The sequence below is a fragment of the Pyrus communis genome, chromosome 3 (assembly GCF_963583255.1).
Source record: "Pyrus communis chromosome 3, drPyrComm1.1, whole genome shotgun sequence".
NCBI lineage: Eukaryota > Viridiplantae > Streptophyta > Magnoliopsida > Rosales > Rosaceae > Pyrus > Pyrus communis.
Genome location: NC_084805.1, coordinates 2,748,689 through 2,772,448, shown reverse-complemented (window position 1 = coordinate 2,772,448; position 23,760 = coordinate 2,748,689). Strand labels below are relative to the sequence as shown.

The following is a 23,760-nucleotide window of genomic DNA, read 5'->3' as shown; positions in this document are numbered from 1 at the left end:
TCTTCCAACTTTATACCAGCCAATAGTTAAAAAAAGCGCTCTCTCTCTCTCTCTCTCTCTCTCTCTCTTAAAGAAGCACAACCAACCTGAGAAAAAGCCAGTCTATGCATCTGCAGAGAAAGAACTCCTTTTGAGTTTAAATAAAAGGAGAAGCTTTAGCTAGCCTACACTCCTATATACCACCAAAAGAACAACAGCCGAGTTGTCTTCATTTTTGTGGATGCCGGGGAGAAGAGTCTCTCATCATCTGAAGAGCTGAAGTAGTAGAAAAAGAGTACTTATATTATAAAACCAAAGGTATGTCGTCTGTATTTTTTATCTCCTTCTCTGTGTCTCTGTCTCTCCCATTTCTTTCTGTTTCAGATGCATGTTACTTACTTCCACTTCCATACATATATAGATATATGGCTAGTGAACTATATTATGCATATACTTTTTTCTTAACGAAGGGTTTAGGTTTTCTAGCTCGCTCACCGCAATTGGTTGATCACGAATCCAGATCAACCAATGACTTATATATAATTCCAGACCTTATAGAAGAGGAAGGCCATTTTTATATTCCTTTTTACACATTTACACTTCCTTCCTCTTAATTTTATTTTTTATCTTTGATAGCTGAGTAAAATTCCTGCACTTTGAAAATCTTCTATTTATTGAAGGAAACAAAATAAGAAAGAATTGAAGTGAATCAAATAAAATGTTTTATTATCAATGGGGGCAAGGAAAATTCTAGCTTCCATACAACAATATATTTATTTTAAAGTTTAGTTTTTTTTTTTTTTTAAATTTGTTTAATTTAAATAATCAAGTTTCTTGTTTCTGTTTTTAATATGTTTTACTCGGCCTGATCATCCCAATTTTGTGAGAATTGGTAAATGTGTGACGACTTATTATAGTGATTTTTTTTTTTTTTTTTTTAATTTTTAACAAAGATTGAAGTATTTATACATAGATATCTTCCTTGATGTATTTCTAGGTTTTGACCTAATATATTATTATCCCAACTAAATTAAACTCCGACCCCTCATGAATTCATCATCTAAATTAACGTGCAAGAACTGTAAACTCAACATATTAAAAAAGATTAAAGGAACGCCCACGCCCCGCCCCCCGCCGCAAAACCAGCTGCAATTGCATCAATAGCCACAGTACCTTCTGTAACAAAGAAAGTATGATTCACTGGGTGTTGCTTTGTTCACTTGTGAGTCACCATGATCATGACCACTCTCATAGTACAATATATATAGTCAGTGCATTTTATTTGTGGTCTTTTAATCACCAAAATGTGCAGGGTGATTAACTAGACGTACCAAAAAGATTATGCTCAGCTGGTAATTAACAGTATCAGTAGGCAACTATTTTTGTTAAAAAAGCTTATAATTAGTATCTGCCCTGTTGGTGGGAGACAAAAAGGGTCATGTACATAGGGTGAAAAAATTATATTTGCATTTTCAATGAGCTTGAATAAGAATGGACAATTATAAATTTTATATAAAACACTTCAGTTGAAGTCTTTTTTATTTAAACACGGTTAATGATTTTGCATTTCATAATTCGAGCGGTCCGAATATGAGAAGAAAAACTAAAAACCCCAAAATACCAGAGCAGTTCCAACTCCAAGTTGGTTGCCTTATATTCTGGTTTAGCATGTCGCTGTGTTGCCCTTTCCAAGGGAGGCTTCATTGAATCTTCGGATCTTTGATCTGTTTTCAATTTGCCCAAATTGATTTCCGTCTTTACCTCTGTTAGTCAATTATAGACAATCTGCTAAATGACCCTTAAAATTGACACGTGCCTTGCACAAGAGATGGGCATCGTCGATCATTTGATCTTGCGTCGATTCTAATGGGTTTATAGTGAAATAATATTTCTGTTTTTGACAAAAACAGAAGAAGTTATATTTCTATCTTCTCACGTGCATAACACATATCAATTTTAACAGGCCTTTAACAAATCTTAGACAAATGAAGTTAAACACTGTGATCAATTTGACCAAACTGAAAACATATGGATCGAATTGACTAATAAAATAAAACACATAAATTATTTTTTCTTTTGAGCCTATTCTTATACTAGGTATTATTAATGATTTTCTTTATAAAAATATTAATTCTAATATTTATATTTGAACAAGAAAAATATATATATATCTACACTAAGAGATGAAGAGTTTAGATTGAAATAGATCTTGGATTAGTCCTAATAATTTAGTATCAAATTGCCATACACAAAAAAATCTTAAAATCTCGTACTTATAAGTTAAAAAAATACTCTTATATCGTATTACTAAATGATTATGCAATCAATTAAATACAAAATTTCAACTATATTAATGAAGAATTCAATACTAAATTTATTGTAAGTAGCTCGTCTAGAATAACCGAGCATGCATGTGTTACGTGACATAATTTTGGAGAGTTGGTATGAGGTGTCTAAGTTCTAACCACATGATTATGGACCTCATGAAAAATCACACCTTTTACTTTTTCTGTGAGGATAAGATGATGTGGTCCCTTTTACTTTTGGCAGAGTGCCGGATGATTTTTACCTTCTTGTACATTGTGCTTGACCGTAGGTGTCCCTGTCCACATGAATAACTGACGAGGAAACTGCCTGTATGTCCAAAAATGTAGTTGTGCTGCCTTGCTTGTACAAATGTTTAAGACGCTCCACCACCACCACCCCCCCCCCCCCCCCCCCCCCCCCCCCACACCAAAATTCAACCCAAGCCAAATACCAAACCAAGGCCAAATACAACACCCCCCACCCCCACCCCAAAAAAAAAAAAAAAAAAAAAACCCCAATCCAACCCAAACCAAATCTTTAGGCTAATAGTTACAGAATAAGAATAATGCTCTGCTCCTAAAAGAAGAGGAGGAAGTCAAGGAGTTGGACTAGATCATCCCCCTCCACCACAAATCCCGCACAAAAAAAATTGAAATAAAAGTGACGCAGACCCTCAAACAAAAACATCAGAGTAAAGTTAAGCTATGAAAGTGTACAACCCAAAAGTAGTGAGTCAGTTGCGACCCCATTTGCTTGACGACAAAATGCAGGAGAAGTTTGAGCGATGAAGATTCTGTGGAAATCTTTTTCAATCTTTCAATCAACACACGAATCATCGATATGTTTTTAAGATAAATAATATCAGGAAGCGAAACTGAACACAGTTTTAGGTGTTCATTTTCATCGTTTCATTGTGGAATCCAGGCGGATTGAAATTGACGGCTGACTTAGCCACCAGAATAGTCGTTCTTGTTTCTTTGGGGTCAAATCATGGTGCACAGCTTAATATGCTAAACCAAAACACCAAGAAATTAGTAGATTCCGACAAATGGAGAGGCCACAACGAAACCAATGGATATTGGATTTGGATGGCCATCCAATTGGGGTGGAATGAAATGTGACCATTTGCTGTCTCTCTGCTCTCACAATCCCACTTTGTTCTTGTTCTTGTTAAAGTCTAGTGCTGATATGGTTTCACTGCACAAAATAACATTACTAGTTATTGGCATTAGTGACAGGTGGCGAAAAACACAATCAGTAACTAAGACAGGTTAATTAGAAAGTCTGATATGATACATCTTATTTACAATTGAAAAAAAATACTGCTAAACCGTAATATTAGTTAGAATCTAGTTAGCAGTTGTGCATGTAATTATATAGGTTTGGCTACACTTTCAAGATAGAACATGTTAACACATACAGACCGCAGTGCATGGTAATCATTATTTGTATTCCTCAGTATTTAGGCATTCAGGAATAGAATGCATACTCTAAGTAAAGATGGTTGACAAATGCAGGCCGCGGTGCTTGGTAATTCTTTCAAATACAAAAACTTGGAAGTCCAATCGTGGAAATTTAGGTCAGTTCGTTAACGATTGCAATACACTTTTTCGTTTTGCAGATTAAAAATAAATGAAAAATGGGTTCGGCACACTATTTTAAGAACACAAACTCATAAAACGAAAAACGCGGAGAATAATATTTAGTTTTAGTTCGTAGAACATCAAATTGATGTTTGTTCTCCATTTCAAGAACAATTTTTAAAATAATCAAAAATAAAAGATACATTATAAAACACAAGTTGTAGTTTTAAGGAAAAAAAAAAAATCGCTATGCCACCGCTACCATCATCATTACCCCAGCACAACCACCTCCACCGCCATCATCATCCTCCTCACCACCACCGCCACCATTTTTGACATCATCACCTCCCGCCTCCATCTTCACCACTACCATATTCTCCACAGCCATTGACTAACCGCGCCACTATGGCCACCACCACCTCCACCGTCTTATCATGACCACCACCTGCACCTCCGCCACCATGATCACCACTACCATCACCAAATTCTCCACCCCATTATTCTCATCATGGTACCACCGCGTCCACCATCTCCGCCGCCATGATCCCCATCTCTCAACCACCATTTTCAAAACCATCCCACACAACCATTGCTAACACAACCATCCTCTGCAACAATCGTAACCACTGCCGCCACCACCGCAACCACTCTCTCCATCATTACTCGCTTCCCTTCTATTGCCACATCCTATATCCCACTACTGCTAACACCTCTATTGTCACCACTATTGCCACTACTGCCACTACTCCAACCACCATTGCTACCAAGACTGCTCTCGTCTTAACCTGTTAACCACCGTCGCACCATTATTACCAAACACAAATTTATATATTACTAGATTAGTCTTGTTCTTCATTTACGATTATCTGTTCTGTTTTCACATTCTGCTTACTAAAAAAAACAGAATTTTAAGCAATTTTAAATTCCTTCAAGCCTAAATACTTCATTGTTTTTCTTCTTCTTCTTCTTGTTAATTGTTATGGTCTCCGACCATGCATTCACATCCAGAGATGAAGCCCCACTCCAAGAACCCACAACAGGTACTCTCTCTCACCAAATATAGATACATACAGTATATATATATATATATATATATATATATTTATATTGTTATTTAAATAGGAGAAGAGGGAACGTTGTGTTTTGTATTGTTTTAAGTTGGGTGTTAATTATGGGAAAAAATGAGAGGAATGTGCAGAGGAGTTGGGCTGAGCTTATGTGTTGTTTGGATTATTGGTCGTGCGTACAGGTCTTCTGGCCCAGAGTCGTCATGCGCAAGTGGCTCAACATCTCCGCCCAAGAGTCCGATTACAGCGCTGACACCGACGAAGACGACTGTGACGCCGACTCCGACACCCAAGGTTGGTATCCTTTCTTCTTCTTCTTCTTCTTCTCTTTCAACCCAGTACAGAAATTTTTTATATTTTCTGATGATGCGTTTGTGTTTCAATTGGAATCTGGAAAATGGATATTTTGTATGATGATTATTGTCTTTTTGAATATTATGGGAATTTTACTGTATTTCTTATGGAATTTGAGCTCAATTTTGTGTTTTTAGTTTTCACCTTTTGGGGTTTTAGGCTGACTGTAAAATGGGTTTTGCAGAGTTTAATCAACGGGCAAGAGATTTGAGGTTTACAGGCATCAAGGAAGATGAATCTGAGAGTGATGATGCTACTGGTAATATATGCTTTAACCACATTCTATTCTCCGTTCTACTTAATATCAATTTTCCACAGTCCTCGAGTTTTTCGCTTTTTATCTTTTTTTTTTTTTTTTTTTTTTTTTTTTTTTTTTTGCGCCTTTTGATGATTATTGAAGACCCAAAACACGGTTCTTAGCATCTGTTTGAGATAAGATTTCACTATTTTGTTCTGAGCCTAAAGGTTTGCACCGAAGATGGAAGTGAATAATATGATTCTGATGTTTGATCAATGTCTTTTGGACATTTTGTAACATTGTTTAGTCTCAAAGCTCGTATGCATTTCCAGTGTTCGATCTTCTGATTTGAGTTTCTGGTGCCTTATATTTTTTATTTGTGCCATGGGATATCCTGGTTACAGTATACTGTTTTTCGCTAATTATTTTCATGACTGTATTTTGGTTCTTGTCTTTCTGGTTATGTAGACGATCTTCCAAGGGCACGAAGACGAAAGTCAGAGACTTTTAGGGCACAGTATATAAACGCAAAGGAATTCAGGTTGATGCCCATCGTTTTTTTGTGACGTTAAAGTAGACCATATAATTCACTACAATTACTGAATAGGTGGTGGTTTGTTAGACTAGCCATTTAACTTCCTATCTTTCTTACTTTTGGTGTTTCCAGAGTATGTGCTACGACATGGAATGTTGGAGGACAAATTCCACCCGATGACCTGGACGTTGATGGTTGGTTAGATGTCAATGAGCCAGCTGATTTCTATGTGATTGGGTAAGCGTTTCTCCTCCCATTTTTTTGATTCACTGATTTTTCATTTAGGGATCTTATGCTGTTTCGGTCAGGATCTGTTAATCAAGTGAACGATACTGCTACTGCAAATACAATAATTATATAGATAAACAAATGCTACCGAAAATATTGATTTTGTATTTATCATATTTGTCCTTCATGTCCGCTATTATTTTTTGTGTACGATCGAAACTTTCTGTCCTCTTTAATACCCCCCACCACTTTGATCTGTTTTATCTGAATCTATTGTTCGTGGTCAAGAGTTAATCTTAGAAGTGTGAACTTTTTTGTTTTTGTTTTCAGTCTTCAGGAGATTGTTCCATTGAATGCCGGGAATATCTTTGGCGCCGAAGATAGCCGCCCAATTACTAAATGGGAAAACATTATTCGTGAAACACTGGACAGAGTTCGACCTGCGACGAGCAAGGTTAAATCTTTTAGTGATCCTCCATCTCCATCAAAGTTTAAGCCAGCTGATGATGTCCCTGATATTGAAGAGGAGAGCCTACTTGAAAGTGATGATGATATTGGGGAAGAAGTCCATCCGTTGGATGATGAAACCATAAATTCTGGTGACAGCAAGGGTATATCAGTCACAAATGAAGTACTGAATATTGGCGCTCAAGTTCCAGAATTCACAGATAATAGTAAACCAGGCATGGCAACCGGACAGGATTTACAGAGGCAAAGTTATTCTGCAAAGAGATTGGATAGGTTATATTGCCTTCGGACAGATGATTGTTCATTAGATGATGAAGCAACTTCTGGAGTCCAATTTAATGGCAAGTTAACCAGAATGCTTAGTGGATCTGAAAGGATTGGTTTGAGCTGGCCGGAGCCTCCATTAAACTTGCTATCTCAGAAGTCACTAGGAAGACAGAATTCCTTTCGAACAATGAAGTCTTTCAAATCCTCAAAATCTTTCAGAACATACAATTCTTTCAAGTCAGCTGTGAATGACATGCCATCAGAAATAGCATTGCTTGCAGAGGTTGATCTTGAATCTCTCATGAAACGAAAAAGAAGGTCATCGTATGTAAGGATTGTAAGCAAACAGATGGTTGGGATTTTCCTAACTGTATGGGTTCGTAGGAGCTTGCGTAAACATATTCAGAACGTTAAAGTGTCTACTGTTGGTGTTGGTGTTATGGGATACATTGGTAACAAGGTTTGTTTCTTTTCTATAAATTCCTATCTCCGTTTTTGTAAATTCTTTGTCATCACATTTAGTGTTGTTACTGGTGGTATACTAACGTATATGCTTCTTGTCTTTGTCAGTAACTATACGATAGTCTTAACAATTTCTTTCTTTCTGCTAACATAATCTTGTGAACGGATCTTATGACACATTTTTACACATAGCTGATAACTTGTACAAGCAATTGGTAAACATTAGAGCAATTTTATAGTTTGCTCACTTTGCTTCCCCCTGTAATATACTATTGATGTCTGTCTATATTGTTCAGCTATGGATGAGCAATAGAGTGGATCCGTTTATCTAACTTGGAAATCAAATGCGCATTTTCTGTTGATTAATCATTACTAGGTCTACTAAGGTTTAACGTTTAAGATGTTTGTTGCTTCCATGATAAGGCTTGCCCATATTCTGGTGTCGCTGCAACACTTTTTTGCCACTTCACTGGACGATCCTTTCAGTGTTCATACGCGTTGAAATTTCCAACTCATCTAATTTTGAGGCTCTATTGAAGGGTCCATTTTTGTAGGTCCTTCAAGATCTCTTTACTCCATCTCTATTATATTTTCCTTCTTTGAAAATTTTCTTTGCTCGTTGAAGCAATACACTTTTCTAACAGATGACTTCATATTACATGTGATCAAAACTAATTCAAACAACTCTCTCTCCCATTAATTTGTACTGTTGCAACCTTTGTCTTAGAATTTATAGTATACCTTCATTATTTATTGTATCTCTCCTCGTATTCCTGCTGTTCGAATGCTCCCAGTATCTCCACCACCCTTGTTCTATGGCTATATCGTAAACTTCTTTTCATCATATACCTGCTCGTTGATTTGCTCAAATAAGGAAGAAAGTAGTAGAAATTTTTGAAAATAATCCAATGCCTTCATATTCTACATTAGAAGGTGACCTTATGAAGTAAATTTAATAATTGTTGGATTTGTTTTCTTATCGTTTATTTTATTCTTAGGCAGTTTTTCATTTTTTCAGGGATCTATATCTGTCAGCATGTCTGTGTATCAGACGCTTTTTTGTTTTGTGTGCACACACCTGACAGCAGGGGAGAAAGAGGCAGATGAAATAAAAAGAAATGCTGATGTGAATGAAATACATCGGAGAACTCAGTTTCATTCGTTTCCTGGTGTGGGGTTTCCCAAAACTATCTATGACCATGAGTAAGTACACTGCAGCTAAATTACAATATGCTTTCTTCGAATCTTCGGAGAGAATATCTTTTCGTATTTGTTTTTCTTTTTTCATCATCTTAATTGAAATCTTTTCTGGATGAAATTATCTCATGAATCATTAAATTATGCTGCAGAAATTATTATACTTGTAAAGAGAGAAATGTTTGCGCTTTGCACAACATTGACTTTGAATAATTATGGTGTAGGAAATTTTGGAAATCGTAATGAAAGATAGTTGCATGATATTGACTATTCTCTGGTCACTTTTTATTCAGTTATAACAGTAACATTATTTGATGTAATAGTCTCCAACTAGAGGTTTTCCTATATCCTACCATCTCATGTCAGGAAAATTATTAACTGTGTAAGTTATGTATCAATCTGATATAGGAAGTTGCTAATCTTGGCTAATCCACATTCTACTTTTAACGGATGTGAAAAATTAGTTTCACCTTCTACTATATTATGACTTCAATTTACAGTGTTTTAATAACAGTGAAAGTATTTCCTTTTCCTACAGAAGAATAATCTGGTTGGGTGATCTAAATTATCGTCTTAACTTGTCATATGAGAAAACACGAGACTTTATCTCCAAAAAGGAGTGGTCGAAGTTGGCTGAGAAAGACCAGGTATGTCTTTTTAATTTTCTTAGGACAGTTTGCTTCTCTGAAATTATTTTTTTATTTATGTCTATCTAGTTCCACTCTATGCATCTGTGTTCTTGTCCCTGACTATATTGAACTTCCATTTGATTTACTAAGGATTTGAACCGATGTTTGTATCCCACTTTTGTAGCTCGCTAATTCATGCTTACCGATTCTAGGTCAATCTTTATGACAATGAGAGGTTGAGCCAACAGAGGAAGTTGGGCCTCTTAGATGACACATAAATATATAAATGTTGGTTCTTTTAAATAATGTATTTAGATTATAGATTTTGTAAGATGCAAGGTGTAACAAGAGAGACTATCTTAAGTTAGTCTGCACCTGTAAATTTTTAGAATTATGGAGATTGAAAATCTGAAGCCAATAAGTTGAGTGTCTTAAATCATATAACCCAAATGTGTATGAATGATGGTTCATTTGTTCCATTAAAAGAATTGTGTGCTTTAATGTACAGAATATCTGCTTTAAATAAATTCTAATCACTTGACTGCAAATTGGGGATGGGACATTTTTGAGATTGATCCACTGAAATTTTTGAGTAGTTGATTGAACTTTAGACTTTCAGTGAAGTTAAGCGGGATTCCAAACTTGGCTATTAAGCACAGTATGTTTATCTTGACAGCTTGCAAAACAATTTAAAAAAGGCCGTGCATTTGATGGATGGTCAGAGGGTGTTCTAAATTTTCCACCGACGTATAAGTATGAGACCAATTCAGAGAAGTACTGCGGGGAGGATGTAAAGACTGGGAGGCGCACTCCAGCATGGTAGGCCTCTGTTCATCTCTGTTTCTGCATTTTTATTTGGCGGCGTACTTTTTTACTTGTTTTGTTTCGACGACTGCTTTGCACAAGACGTGTCAACCACTCTTGTTAAGGCTGATTTTGATTTTTTTGGTATGATTCTCCACTAATCGTAATATAGGTGTTATAATTTATACTATATTTAAGGAACCTTCTTTGTCAACCAAAGAGAGTGAAATGACATTCGACATTTGTGTCCTATGGCTATTTATATTAAAGAAGTTTCATAGTATCTTTAGTATCTTTAAAGAAGTTTAATGACGTTCGACATTCATAAGCTTTGATGACTGCCAAAAAAAGGGTAATCTATTACAACTACAGAAGACAAATTTCGACGTTGAACGCCCTTAATTATGTATGGAGATTGAGAAATGGATTATGTATCTTTTATATTTGTACTTACCCCATAACCAGCGTGTAACACCTTATGTGGATTTTCCCTGTAAATGGTGCTTTGGTATTATACTAATTTGTTTTATTGCTAGGGTAATAGGTAAAGATCTTCAAAGTTTTGGTTTGTTCTAAGATTTTGACCTATGGGTGGTAGGTTTCGTGTTGAATAGCTTGTTTCTTAAAATCTAAACGTATATAATGAGTAAATGCGAGGTCTCACATGGATTCTGATAGTTCTGTAGAGCTCATTTTAATATTGAAATTATTACTTATTTCATTACCCATGAAAGTTGGGTTGAAGTTTCATATCCTCTTCATGAATTCTATTTTGTTTCGAATCTTAATAAGTGTTTGAATTATTTTTTCATGTTCTTTGCAATATAAGGTGTACTTTCTTCTATTTTTATCTTTTTTTATCGGTTACTTGAACAGACTTGACCATAGTGTGACTGTATTTCTCAGGTGTGACCGTATTCTTTCGTATGGACGAGGAATGAGGTTACTGAGTTATAGAAGGGCTGAAATTAAACTTTCTGATCATCGGCCAGTGACTGCCACATATGCAGTTGAGGTTGAAGTGTTTTCTCCCAGGAAGCTACAACGGGCCCTCACGTTCACTGATGCCGAGATTGAAAATGAGGACGCTGTAATGGACGTGGGTATTGATTTTGGAGAGAACTGCTTAAAATTGGGACAGGTGAGTACTTTCCTAGGCATTTGATTTGATTAATATCTTGCCTGAATTTTTGAATTCTACTGTTATTAGGGAAAGTTAATGGCATAGGTTTAATCTGTCACCCTACCTAGTTCCGGCAACGGACTTTTTCCTTGCTTGCTGTTGATAGATGTGTTTTCTCAATTGGAAATGATCCAAGTTACATTCTTGAAGTTTTTGGCTCCGTGCCTTGTGTCTACTTTGGTATCTCTACTGCTAAGAAAATCCTCATTGCCACTTTGTGTACGAGATCGAGGGACAACTATCATTTTGTTTATGTCGCTGACTCCCAAGTTAAAATACGTGATGTGTACATACTACATTCTAAAAATACCTCCTTTTTTCGGCCCCAAAATTCAATTGATTACCCAAATGGTCAATTGTCCTTGCGGCTTCCCCACAAGTCGTCTTGTAATACGGTTTTGTTTTATGTTTACCTTAAATCATTTGTGATGCCATTCCTACTTGCTAAACATGCTTCCTGATGCAGGATATTTCCGATTGGGAGCGTTAACGGATGCGGAAATGTGGTAGTTGGGAGTACGTAAAACTCGTGAAATGTTTTACATTTACATTTACAACGAACAGTCATTTGAAGTTGGAGTGTGTATGTCATAGGGGATTTTGCGCATTGGTCTGAGAGCATATTAGTTGAGTCAGAGTCGAGACGGAACGGAGTCGGAGTCGAGACGAGTCATAGAGAATATAGTTTGTACAGTGAGGTTGTATTTTTATACATGTGTATCATCAATGCGTGTGTATATAGAGATTATATATCTTAGTACAAAGTTTCAATTTCCAATAGTAAAAATAAAAAGTTGATTGCATCGTTTACTCCTTTTATATTCTTTCCATTCCTCAAGTGGCTCACAAAATGAAAATGGTGAATCGCCACTCATACTACTCATGGAAATATAGAGCTCGTTTGGATGTACTTTTGAAATGATTAAAAACGTTTTTGATGAAAATGTTTTTGAAACCAATTTTTAGTAAAAATGCAAGTAAATTTTGGAAAAACATGTAAAGTGTTTCCTGAAAGAAATACATAACTTGTGCTTCTTCCAGAAAGCACTTTAAGTGCTTTTGGAATCAAAAAACATTTTTTTTCTAAAAGCGTTTGGTAATTTTAAAAGCATATCCAAACGAGCTCATAGAAATCCTCAAAATATATTCAAGATATGAAACTGAACTAACAATTATGTAGGGACTATTTTAGGTCTGGTTGTTACTCGGTGACTATGAATTCACGGTTTTCGTTTATTTTTTTTTGGGCTTAATAGCAAGTATCGAGATTAAAATATTAAAAGTACATTTATTTATTTTTCACTCGTGATATAAAATTCAAAAATGAATAATCATGCATTTCTTGATTAGCGGGTGACTAAAATAAAAATAAATCTTAAATGGGTTAGTAGTTTACACTAAATAAAAATTCATCCTATTTCATTCCGATACGCATTACACGTGTTGAGTTATTATTCATTTAATAAATGGGTTTGTATTCAAATTTGAAATTCCTTACTAATTTAATAAATGGATCGTCTTGGGATTAAACGTTTAATGGTACTACTGACTGATCTAAGTGTCACTTGAGCAACAATGAGCACTTACTCATTTGAATGTGTTGGCTGAATTTATTTTGGGTGTGTGAATATGATATGCACGTGTCACAGTTGGATGTGTAAGCCACTTCTCTCATTGTAAATTGATTTTGGGCAAGAACCTCAACTTTCATATCTGCCGATTTACCTATATATAAAGCCCAACTGTATGATTATTATACGTACTTCATGAGACTTATTTAGATTATTTATAAACAAGTTTATCACATGTGACAGAGCGTGTAAAGATGTGAAAAATCATTTCACATCCAAGTGTTAAGAAACCCTTGCAAAGACTAATAGGTTGGGTCATTCTCATTGTTAACTAGCTTTGGGGTTAAACTTTAACCCGTTTAATACCTTAACACCACCTAATTAGTTTTTCTAGTACATCGTGACATTGACAAATGTTACTACTAATTCACATTTTTTAAGGTCTACTTCATAATGTATTTTAATGATTTAACCATTTATCTTTTAAGTATTCGTTCAAGTATCATATCTACCAAACACTACTCAAATCCGCAACTATATAACCGTTAAATTAAGTGATAATCATTTTATTGTTCCATCGTGGAACGTGTTTGTCAATTAAGTGATAATCTATTTGCCGCTACGTGGCATAAGGAAAAACCATTAACTGTGACTTTAATTAGTAGACGGCTATACCCGCATTGGCAGCATCATTTGACCGAAATGTTAAAAAACGATAAAAAGGCATGGAAGAGTTGGAGAGGGAGACTCCACGAATCTAAGTGTCAGACTTGAAATTCACTTATCCATTGAAGCTCTTGCAATGTTTCTTCTCAAGGTACTCCCTCCCTCCCTTGATCTCTTGTTCTTTCTCTTGACTTCATAAGCCTATAATTTTATTTATCTGTATTTTACAGGCATGGAGACAAACAGCTTTTGGAGTTTATGGGTACCTGAATTTCACCAAGTCTGGTTTCATGTAATCTTCCAATCCCTGTAATTTTCAATTGGGATCATAAATCATAATGTTGCAAGTAAATGCTGTATTTATGTATTCAGAAAGATATACTCTTCAACTGATAGGAAGCAAAGCATATGACTTTTCCCATGGTGGATGCCTAATTTCATTCACCTCTTCTTTTCATGATATAAATTTTGGGGTTTTGGAAATTTGTTGAAGAACTTAATCATCCCAACAATGGCTTTTTTGAAGTGCATAAATTTGAATTTTTTTATTTTCTAGAAATCTTAAGGAACCGGATCGATAATGTGAGGTTCAAATACTCTGTGTATCTGTATGATAGAACGATGCGTTTGTTAAATCCGTTATCTGTCCTATTTCTTCCTTCCGAAATGTTGCTGTTGTGTTCACAAGAATAAAGTTTATGGAAGAAGTCTCGTTGCGCTTTTTTACTTGTTTTAATTGATGTAAAATCCTTGCAGAGAACATTCAAAGAAATTCCAGTCAGAGGATATGCAAGCACGGATAGAAGGGAAAAATTGCATTGTAACAGGAGCTAATTCAGGCATTGGTTATGCAACTGCCGAGGGACTTGCATCACGGTGCTTTTCTTGCTTTATTTGTGGGCTAGTTGTTATTTGAGACTTAACTTCAGTTGCTAGAAACGTAGTTGCTATTGTTTTTTTTTTTTTCCCCTTTAATTTTCGTTTGTTTATTGTCTTATGATTTTTCAGCGGCGCAACTGTCTATATGGTTTGTCGGAATAAGGAGAGGGGTGAAGCTGCACAGTCTAAAATCCAAACTGACACAGGAAACCAAAATGTTCATTTGGAGGTATATGGCATCCTTTTTTTTTTTTATTGTTTTATTTATTTACATGGGTTCCTTTCACGTATTTTAGTGGTCAATGACCCAATGTTACATCCCAGGCGGTTATTGTTATACGTTATCAAATTATATACTAGTTCACTGAGTAATGATCTTTGTGATCTTTATGAATGTCTTGTTTTGATTGTAAATGTTTTAATATGGTTTTAATTTGCAGGTCTGTGATCTATCATCTGTTAGTGATATCAAGTCATTTGCGTCCAAGTTTTCCACAAAGAACATGCCAGTTCACGTATTGGTAAATATCCATTCTGATATTCTAGGAACCTAATATTGCAGTTAAATGTGCTGGGATCTTGTTAATTTTAAACCAGTATATATATATATATATTATTTTGTTATCATCTGTTGAAGTTTTTGTCTGATTTCTGGCATTGTGAATTAATTTAAAACGAATCAAATTTGTTTGCAATTTGGTGGCTTTCTTGTCATGTCACTGTCTGTTTGATTTTGAGAAATATCCTGCTGCCTTTAGGTGAACAATGCTGGTTTGCTTGAGCATAATAGAGTTACCACATCAGAGGGGTGTGTTCTCGATTACCTCTGTACACAGTTTTGTTTAGATATTCTATCCTTTTTCTCTAGATAAAATTTTAAGTCTTTTTCTTTCAAATGCCAGGTTTGAGTTGAACTTTGCTGTGAATGTATTAGGCACCTATGCCATGACGGAATTGATGTTGCCATTGCTGGAGAAAGCTACACCTGATGCCCGGGTTATTACTGTTTCCTCTGGTGGAATGTACACTACACCATTGACCAAGGATTTACAGGTAATTGCTTCTATGACATTCTGTTTGTAACGTTACACTCAATTTGTCCAATGCTCATCAAGTTCCAAAATATATGTCTAATGCAGTTTAGTGATGGGAACTTTAATGGCGTGGAACAATATGGTCGAAACAAGAGAGTTCAGGTTTGATCCCTTTAAGAGATAATATATTTACATTATTTTAGTGATTTTTTATCCTCTTTATGATATGTTTCAGAAGATGCCAAGAAGGATGATCTGAATACTGTGATTCGATTATTTCTACTGAATTTAAGCGGAGGAAAACTAATGCATTCAACCGAGCAAGTTCTTAAAACTTCTTTTTGCACAAAAATTTCTGATACATATGCCACATAACATGAATCAGAATGCAGTGTGCTCTGAACCTAAGCCTTGAGTTCTCTTCCAACATATTAGACGGAGTTGATATAACAAATGGTAGTTCTTGGTTTTGGTAGCAGTGATTTCGTTTGGATTTGGTAGTTACGTCTTAAGTTGAGGAAATTTACCGACATTCCTTCTGGTTTCTCCTAAGAAGTTTCAGTGCTAGTAATTTGGTAGATTCACAGTTGACACTATCATGGAATGTTGTTAACACTAAGAAATACCAGATGATAGTATTGATTATGTTTGTATATAATCTACAATTACGAAGTACTTTTACTCAGCAAATGATAAAAGAAAGGGAAAGGAAACAACTGCCTTTCCTTTTTTTTTTTTTTTTTTATCCCTGGGATATGATATTTGGGCTTAAGAGGTACACTACTAGGTTCCCAGATAAGTATAAATGCTTAATTAACAAAAGCTTATATGTGTGGATGCGAGCTGTTCGTCACTTCAAGTAAGAACTTTTTCAGCTATTTCTGGAGCTAACATTGTTCTTATTCAGGTGGCGTTAACAGAGAAATGGGCTGATATAAACAAAAACAAGGGGATTGGATTCTACTCAATGCACCCAGGTTGGGCTGAGACACCGGGGGTTGCCAAGAGTTTGCCAAGTTTCTCTAAAGCGTACGTAATCTTTAACATTTTCCATCTCTTATTTGTATCTGCGATCGATTTTCTTCTGCTTTATATCTAATCTTCCATTTTTCTTCTAAATTTGTTTTAGTCTATCGGGAAAGCTTAGAACGAACGAGCAAGGTGCAGACACCGTAATTTGGTTGGCTTTACAGCCTAAAGAAAAACTTGTATCGGGAGCATTTTATTTCGATAGAGCAGAAGCACCTAAACACCTTTTGTTTGCAGCAACAAGCCGGTCTCATACTGAAATCGACTCCATTTATGACACTCTAAGTAGCTTATCTAGGACCTCCGCATAAGTTTAATTCGAAAAACACATACTGTGAAGTCTTGCTGGAAACTTTTATGGGTAAATTTATTAACAAAGGGATGGAAAGGATCAGACTTTGCCTTGCATATGGAGCTTTATACAGGCATAAAACACGTTTTAGTGTCCCTTTGGTGCACCGTTATTGTTTGTTTAGTGAAAAACTGTACTTTTATTGAAGATTTGTAAAAGGTTGTATTTATGTATATTTCTGATTTTTGTTTATGTAGAGTTGCAGAATTTATATTCTGAATTCTGATTAAATATACTGAATATATGATTGTAGTCCTTGAAATTCAATTTTCTCTGAATTTAAATTCGACATAATTTTTCCTTGTGATTAAATATATTGATGGCCTGTTTACAAACCTACGATCGGAATCAAAATACGGAATTGGATTCTGATCACGAAATCTATCTTTGTTTACTAAACTGGAGTGAATAAAAAGAAAGGTGGGACCCATGCAAAATAAGGATTTCAAATTTTCATTTTGAAGGAATTTGACTACTTAATTGGAGGTGGTAATTCAATTTTTGAGATATAGAAGAATCAGAATTAATTGTTCTTATCCGTTATGGCCTTAGATATTTACTATAATTTCAGTTTTGCCGGCCACCACTATCCACTGCTAGCAAAAGGACCTTTTGCTGTGTTGTGTTTCTTTAATAAACATAGGGATTAGGAAAATAACAAATAATTAATGCTTATAGGGTAATTACTATTAAGGTTTTATTATGTTCCAAATAATATTATTAATGACATTAATTTGAAGTTATCCAATTAATTAGCATATAAATATGCTATTTAGAATAAGGGTATTTTAGTAATCATCATTCATTTCTATTCCAATTCAAATAAACTAATAAACAATTTATATGAACTCAGTTTCATTATTAAGTAAACAATTTTAATAAGAATATGATTCCAACTACTAATTTCAACTCCTACTCAATTAAATTTCTCTTATTTTAATTAAGGTTACGTAATTTGCTTCAATTCTTGTGGGGTTTTGTGTCTCAATAATTGTACAGAGCATTAGTCACCACATGCTAATAAAGACCTTTTAGTGCTATCACACCAAACCTTCCCCACCCTGAGTTGAGTTCCCATCAAGGGGCGACAAGGAATAAGTATCAACACTTGAACTGACATCCAGACAAGTTAAAGCAAACCAAATGTTAATCTTCAAAGCAATAATAGATTAGATCTAAAAGGCGTAGTTTGAGTGAGCATAATAACTGTATATAGAAATCAGTAACTTGAGTTTAATATCTATAATACTATTGCTACATTAATGTGAGTTTAATATGTTGATACCACAGTCATGAGTACATATGAGTTTTATATATTAGTATCATAGTCAAATTTATGACCAACTGTAAGAGTAATTCCTATATGAGTTCAATATATTAGTATCATATTCATTTTTTTTGGGCTACTATGAAAGACTAGTTCTACTCTAAACTACACTAAAAAGAGATGAAAATTTGAACTCGTAACGTGTTAGGTTGAGCTTTGAAGGCCGGAGTATTGTAGCTACGCACCAAATTTCGAACCCGACGTTTTGCAATGTTTCAATTATTAACATGTACATCAAAGAAAGGAAAACAATCAGATTGAACAGAAGAAGGTCCATGACAACAACACTGCAGAAAAACAAGCAAGTACGAAACCACTTAAAACTTTCCGAAACTTTCCGAAGATGGCTTAAGTTTTAGTGAATGGCATCTTCATAAGAACATATGTTTAGTTAGTTTCCACTCAGTTCGAAAAGGGTCGAGAATCGACGACAGAATGAGTTGGCATAGAACACTCCGGTACTATACACAATAAAGCTCATAAGGGCACTCAAACAACTCTTAGTTAATAAGTACTTGTACAAGAACTTAACAAACGAAGAAGAAACTGTCAGTCGTCAATGCCATTTACAGCTACATTTCATATTTATTTCTCACACACCTTTTCTTTTCTGTTTTTGGTACAAAACTCTCACACGTCTTTATTTGTATAACTATTTCACACTTACGATAATATTTATGAAGTAACATCACTAAGCACGAAGGAGATGGTCTTCAGCATACTATAAAATCCTTGTTGGTTGTGTAATTACAGGGAATCACCTGAAGAACCCAACAATGCCGGCTTCCTCAACCAGTACTGCTGAAACCTCTGCCTCGCATACTCCGTGTAGTCAAAATCAATTTTGTTCACATGACCCTGGAAACCAGCAGAAAACGTAAATATGTTATAAACACAAAGAGGCAGTCAACTCACACAAACACGCGCAAGCTACTGCGAATAACAGTGTAAGGAAAAGTAGAAATGATTTACCGAAATTATTCCCCATAAGCCCCAAAAGAGATGGTTGGCCAAAGTGTACTTCTCTGTTATTTCAACTAGCTGCTCCACCTCAGCATCACTGGGTTCGCAACCTATAAGGAATATTGGAGACGAAGTGTGTTGAGAATCACCAACGCTTTCAAATTAAACATGAGCAAACTTTGCTCAATTATTTTTCGGTCAATAATGCTAAACGTCAAACATGAACAATCTGAGCAGTAACATGCACACAAACCAATAACCACGCCCAGATCTTGCAGAAATCTTCCTTACACAAAGCTTGACAACCAACGAGCTTTGTACGTTTAAACAGTTAAATGTAGGAACAACCAATATCCGTTTACCCAGATACATGTATATCACAAAATCAACAGAGGAATCAGAAAATGAATAAGCTAACCTGCAGAGCTCAGATACGCACGGACAAATCTCTGGCGCTCCTCCAGACCTGATTCTCGAGAAAACCAAAATATATAATTTGTAATGAATGAAAAATACCAAATGATTATTTCCATGTTTTCAACTTGATTGAATTCTCAAGGTTAAAGCAGGAGAAAATGCACTGAAGGACAAATCACAAACAAATTAACAGTTACCTGGATAATTCCTGTAGTCCAAAACGTGAGGTGTCTCAGAGTGGTAGTTTGCTACCATTTCACAGAAATGATTTGCAAGGTCATAAGCGACAGGATTGTAACTGGCATATTCATAATCCTGGAAACATAACAAAATCATAATATAACCATTGCAACACATGTTTATAACGTTGCTTTATGTACATTTTTAGCAAGAATATAACCGGAAATCCAACGACTGATAATTTGAATCATGCTCGGTGAATATACTTTGAATGTGATGCTAGACAATTTGCATAAACTTCTACATGCAAGCAAGAAATGCCAAGAAAATTGACTCTCAGCGATTGCTTCATGAGTTACATTCAGAAATACTACTGCTTAGAACTCTGTCATTTACTTAGTTATCATCCCAAATCCGCGTACCCCTCATTCCTTAAACAGGCCAAAACTAGTAAGAACGCATTTTCTTGATTGCATCGACATCATGATTCAAATCGAAAAATGATGGATTTATTGTTAAAATAGACTTGGACTATGTTTTCTACTACTCAACAAGTTGACACTATTAACTAAGAAAATGTTTTCTACTACTCAAGAAGTTGACACCGTTAAGTTAGTAAGAAAAACTTATCTACTGTCCATGTCAAAATAATTAAATTCAGTTTGTAGAAACTGAAGTGTTCAACTTCAGTAACAATCCTAGGTCACAAGTGGAATCGCGTGGAAGGAAAGAAAAGTAGTAAAGAAAGTGCAACATTTTTAAAACCAACGAAACAGTTAATGACAATGAAATGGTTTCGTTGAAACCAAGTAAAGAACTCACAATTATAGTGATTAATCTGGTCTCTTCATCCATCATTATGTTGCCGTACTGCAGGTCATTGTGACAGAACCCAATTTCTTGATAGTCCTGTGACAGTTCTTTCTCTAACATACTAATTTCCTCTTCCAAAGTATCCAAGCCGAATTCCTGTATGTCTTTTATCGAACACAAGTTTTTTGCCTCATTGAGCCAGTTCCTGGGGAAAATACGTAAACTGCATAAAAATTCATGAATACTCAGAAGGGAAGCTTTAACATTTCAAAATATAAAATTACCTCATTCTATCCCAAAGGACTACATTTCTTGGACCAGGCATATCCAAATTGTGGAACTCTCTCAGCTTAGCTGCTATAATAGCAGATATTTCGGGATCACGAAGGTCAGCAGCTGATAGCGTCTGAGAATTGAAAAACACAATAGCGTATGGATATGATAAAAAATCTTCTGCAACAGGTTATATGAAGAGATTACACTGAACCTCAAACATGCCTTTGTTCAATTTTGGTATGATAGAGGATAAAATCCCAAAGCAAATCAGTCCGTCCTTTTTTATGTTAGATCATTTAAGTCCAATTTAAATTAGATGATACATAAGTTGTCCAGCTGAAACAATCAGTGATTGGAAGGTAGAACCGGAGAAAATCTATTACATCTTTATCATCTATCTTGATCCTAAAGATTGATTGCCTCTCATGTTCTTTAAACTTTTTTCGCTTAACTATAAGATTCTGCAAATAGGCTGTTCAATTTTATCCAAATGGTTCGGTAAATATAACACTCAAAACTTATGCATACGTGTCAGGGTTTCAATAGTCTATGATTTCTGGTGTAACGAGTTTAGGCTTTTCTAGTCGTATCACAATCTTATCAAAAATTGACTAATAAAAAATGACATGAAGCGATTAACGGCTTCTTCCTTTCACGACAATATAAGACATCAGATACCCTTATCATACACCAAAATCTAAAGTACGACTTTAAAAGAATGATCAAGATTACAGTGACCATCCCGTCAATTCAGTCCTAAAGCGCAGCAGATTGGACCTTATTCTTCTTTTTATTGTTTACAACCACAATATAATGTCATCATGCCACTAACTTTTAACCATTAAACTAAGGAAAAGTAGTGACAATTATAGAGGATTTAGTGAAAGTATTCCAAAGACATCATTAGTTAAAGACTTAGTTAAAGTAACGCGTACTAAAAAAAAAAATGATAATATGAAATGGTAAACATAGCAATTCACATACTCTAGCGTGAATGAACTCCTCAACCCGTCCCTCTGCAAATCGCCCAAGAAGACGCGGCCCCTGGCCGTGCTTGGACATGCACTCAAATGTCTGAATTTCATCCTCCCGATTAAAAAACACTTCAACTCCTTCACCATAAACCCGAACCAAAACTTTCCGGAAAAGGTCACCACCGTTCCTCGTAGGCCAACTTATTTGATACACCTCATTAGTCATGGCCCCCTTCAATGGGGTGACCTGCAAGGCATTCAAATCATCCACTACATCCCCCCATTCAGAAGCTACAGATAAAAGTACCTTCTTTAATTCCTCTGGAAGACAACCTTTAACTAGACCAAGTGTCTTGATGGCCATTTTGTATCAATTATCAATTCAAACAGAGGTTCACCTGCATATCAAAGTGTTCCATTAGCTTCTATCTTATCGAATTCTGGCACCCTAATCCTATATTGTTCCTGAAATCTAATCAAGGTGCTTAATTGGGTTTACAACAGCTTAATTGCTATAATCTAATCATATCGAAATCGATGAATTCAGAAGATTAGTCATCACAGCTGATGGAATTAAAAAATTGTTCAGCAAGAAACAAAGAAACATACCCACATGAAACGAACAGTAAAATTCAAGGAGAAAAAAGCTCAAAGCTGCAATCTTTAATGGTAATATCTAACTGAAATGCTCTATTAACTTCAGCACTTGGAAGATAACACAACCCAAATGATTAAAAGAACAAAAAACATATGAAATTTACAGAACCCAAACGAAAGACAAACAAAAAAGCATTAAGAGATTGAGAAAGAAGAAGTCACCTAAGGAAGAAGAGTTCAAGAAAGATGCAGGTTAGTTTGATATGCCAGACTGCAGATCCTTTTTATATCAATGTGTAAACAATCAATGAAAAGTCAAAATGTGAATAGATAAAATGCTTGAAATAATGAACAGAGTCCCCTTGGCCCAAAAGAGGGAAACAAATTAATAAAAGAACAAACCCCAGAATCCCATGAGGGTGCGGTTGTGGGATCAGAGAAAATAATATTTTTTTTAGAATAAAAAGTCCAAAAACTGACTTTTCTCTTTGTTTCTGTGGCAAGCAAAAGCAGAGTACGAAAATACAAAGGGTGTTTTGGGTCTGTAAAATTGACTGAATCTTGCTGCAGATTCTGAGCCGAAATTGATTAGTAACCAACTCGGATTGACCAGATTCTAAATTCTGAATACGAGTAGGACGCGGTGAATGCTTTTGTTTTTTATCTTTCTCTTTGTGTGTTGGTTCCGTTCTTCTTGTTAACTGGGTCAAAGGAGTTAGTGTCAAAAGAAAACGAAGTTACAGACTTTTTGATTTATGCACAGAACAACAAGGAAATGTGGTGCCTGCGGGGCCCAGTTATTGCTCGCCAAATGAGGACTTCTCTTTCGCTAGAGACTGTAGAGTTTTTGTTTTTTCTGCACCTCTTCTTTCCTCTGCAAAGGGCATCCACGTAATTTAGTAGATTTTGGTTTTGAATATTTTCATATGTTAGAAAGAGAATAGAATAGAATATTAACTTTAGTATGCACAATTTTTTTTTTTTGACGGAGTTGAAATGTGAATAACGTACATCTTTAATTATATATATAGTATATTTATCATATTTTTTAGGGAAAAAGACTGTTTACTATTCTTATATTTCGTGGTTTTCAACATTTAGTGCATCAAGTTTTTTTCGTCTTAGAGTCATACCTAAAGTGTTAATTCTCCTGTTAAGTGATAACGTGGTGCTTATGTGGACAATGACTGGGCACCACGTGACATTAAAAATATTAAAATAATTAATTAAATTAAAAAAAACAAACAAACAAACAAACCCTATCCCTTCTTCCCTGCCCCCAACCCAGAACAAGAACAAGAACCCAAAAGAAGAAGAAGAAGAAGAAGGAAAAAAAAAAAAGAAAAGAAAACCCCAGTCCCACCTCTAACCCAGAAGAAGA

General features: G+C 35.3%; 3 protein-coding genes across 8 annotated transcripts; 2 read left to right on the top strand and 1 right to left on the bottom strand.

Moving 5' to 3' along the window:
• The first annotated feature begins 77 nt into the window (after window positions 1-77).
• LOC137729863 (type IV inositol polyphosphate 5-phosphatase 3-like) lies at window positions 78-12,111 on the top strand. Of its 3 annotated transcripts, XM_068468912.1 has the most exons (13): window positions 78-297; window positions 3,804-3,865; window positions 4,878-4,909; window positions 5,119-5,230; window positions 5,475-5,549; window positions 5,997-6,069; window positions 6,196-6,300; window positions 6,622-7,486; window positions 8,507-8,691; window positions 9,224-9,332; window positions 9,991-10,133; window positions 11,025-11,259; window positions 11,768-12,111. In XM_068468912.1, the coding sequence occupies exons 3-13, from the start codon at window positions 4,880-4,882 to the stop codon at window positions 11,789-11,791; spliced, it is 1,956 nt and encodes a 651-aa protein (XP_068325013.1). In that variant the 5' UTR covers window positions 78-297; window positions 3,804-3,865; window positions 4,878-4,879; the 3' UTR covers window positions 11,792-12,111. The 3 variants fall into 3 exon arrangements, with proteins under 3 accessions (XP_068325013.1, XP_068325015.1, XP_068325012.1); XM_068468914.1 differs by lacking the exon at window positions 3,804-3,865; XM_068468911.1 differs by lacking the exon at window positions 78-297 and having other exon boundaries at window positions 3,787-3,865.
• A 1,458-nt stretch (window positions 12,112-13,569) lies between these two features.
• Window positions 13,570-17,024, top strand: LOC137728069 (uncharacterized). Its single transcript, XM_068466956.1, has 10 exons — window positions 13,570-13,689; window positions 13,769-13,830; window positions 14,295-14,414; window positions 14,547-14,646; window positions 14,858-14,938; window positions 15,176-15,225; window positions 15,320-15,470; window positions 15,557-15,613; window positions 16,359-16,480; window positions 16,581-17,024. Exons 1-10 carry the CDS (start codon window positions 13,675-13,677, stop codon window positions 16,789-16,791), a joined length of 969 nt encoding a protein of 322 aa, XP_068323057.1. The 5' UTR covers window positions 13,570-13,674; the 3' UTR covers window positions 16,792-17,024.
• A 1,258-nt stretch (window positions 17,025-18,282) lies between these two features.
• LOC137729334 (probable choline kinase 1) lies at window positions 18,283-22,925 on the bottom strand. Of its 4 annotated transcripts, none has more exons than XM_068468257.1 (9): window positions 22,602-22,925; window positions 22,090-22,180; window positions 21,793-22,029; window positions 20,817-20,938; window positions 20,542-20,737; window positions 19,737-19,854; window positions 19,541-19,588; window positions 19,132-19,232; window positions 18,283-19,017 (listed from the first exon to the last, which is right to left on the bottom strand). In XM_068468257.1, the coding sequence occupies exons 2-9, from the start codon at window positions 22,144-22,146 to the stop codon at window positions 18,907-18,909; spliced, it is 990 nt and encodes a 329-aa protein (XP_068324358.1). In that variant the 5' UTR covers window positions 22,147-22,180; window positions 22,602-22,925; the 3' UTR covers window positions 18,283-18,906. The 4 variants fall into 4 exon arrangements, with proteins under 4 accessions (XP_068324358.1, XP_068324359.1, XP_068324357.1 ...); XM_068468258.1 differs by lacking the exon at window positions 22,602-22,925 and adding an exon at window positions 22,392-22,552; XM_068468256.1 differs by lacking the exon at window positions 22,602-22,925 and adding an exon at window positions 22,392-22,551 and having other exon boundaries at window positions 18,284-19,017; window positions 21,793-22,180.
• Between the last annotated feature and the right edge of the window lie 835 nt (window positions 22,926-23,760).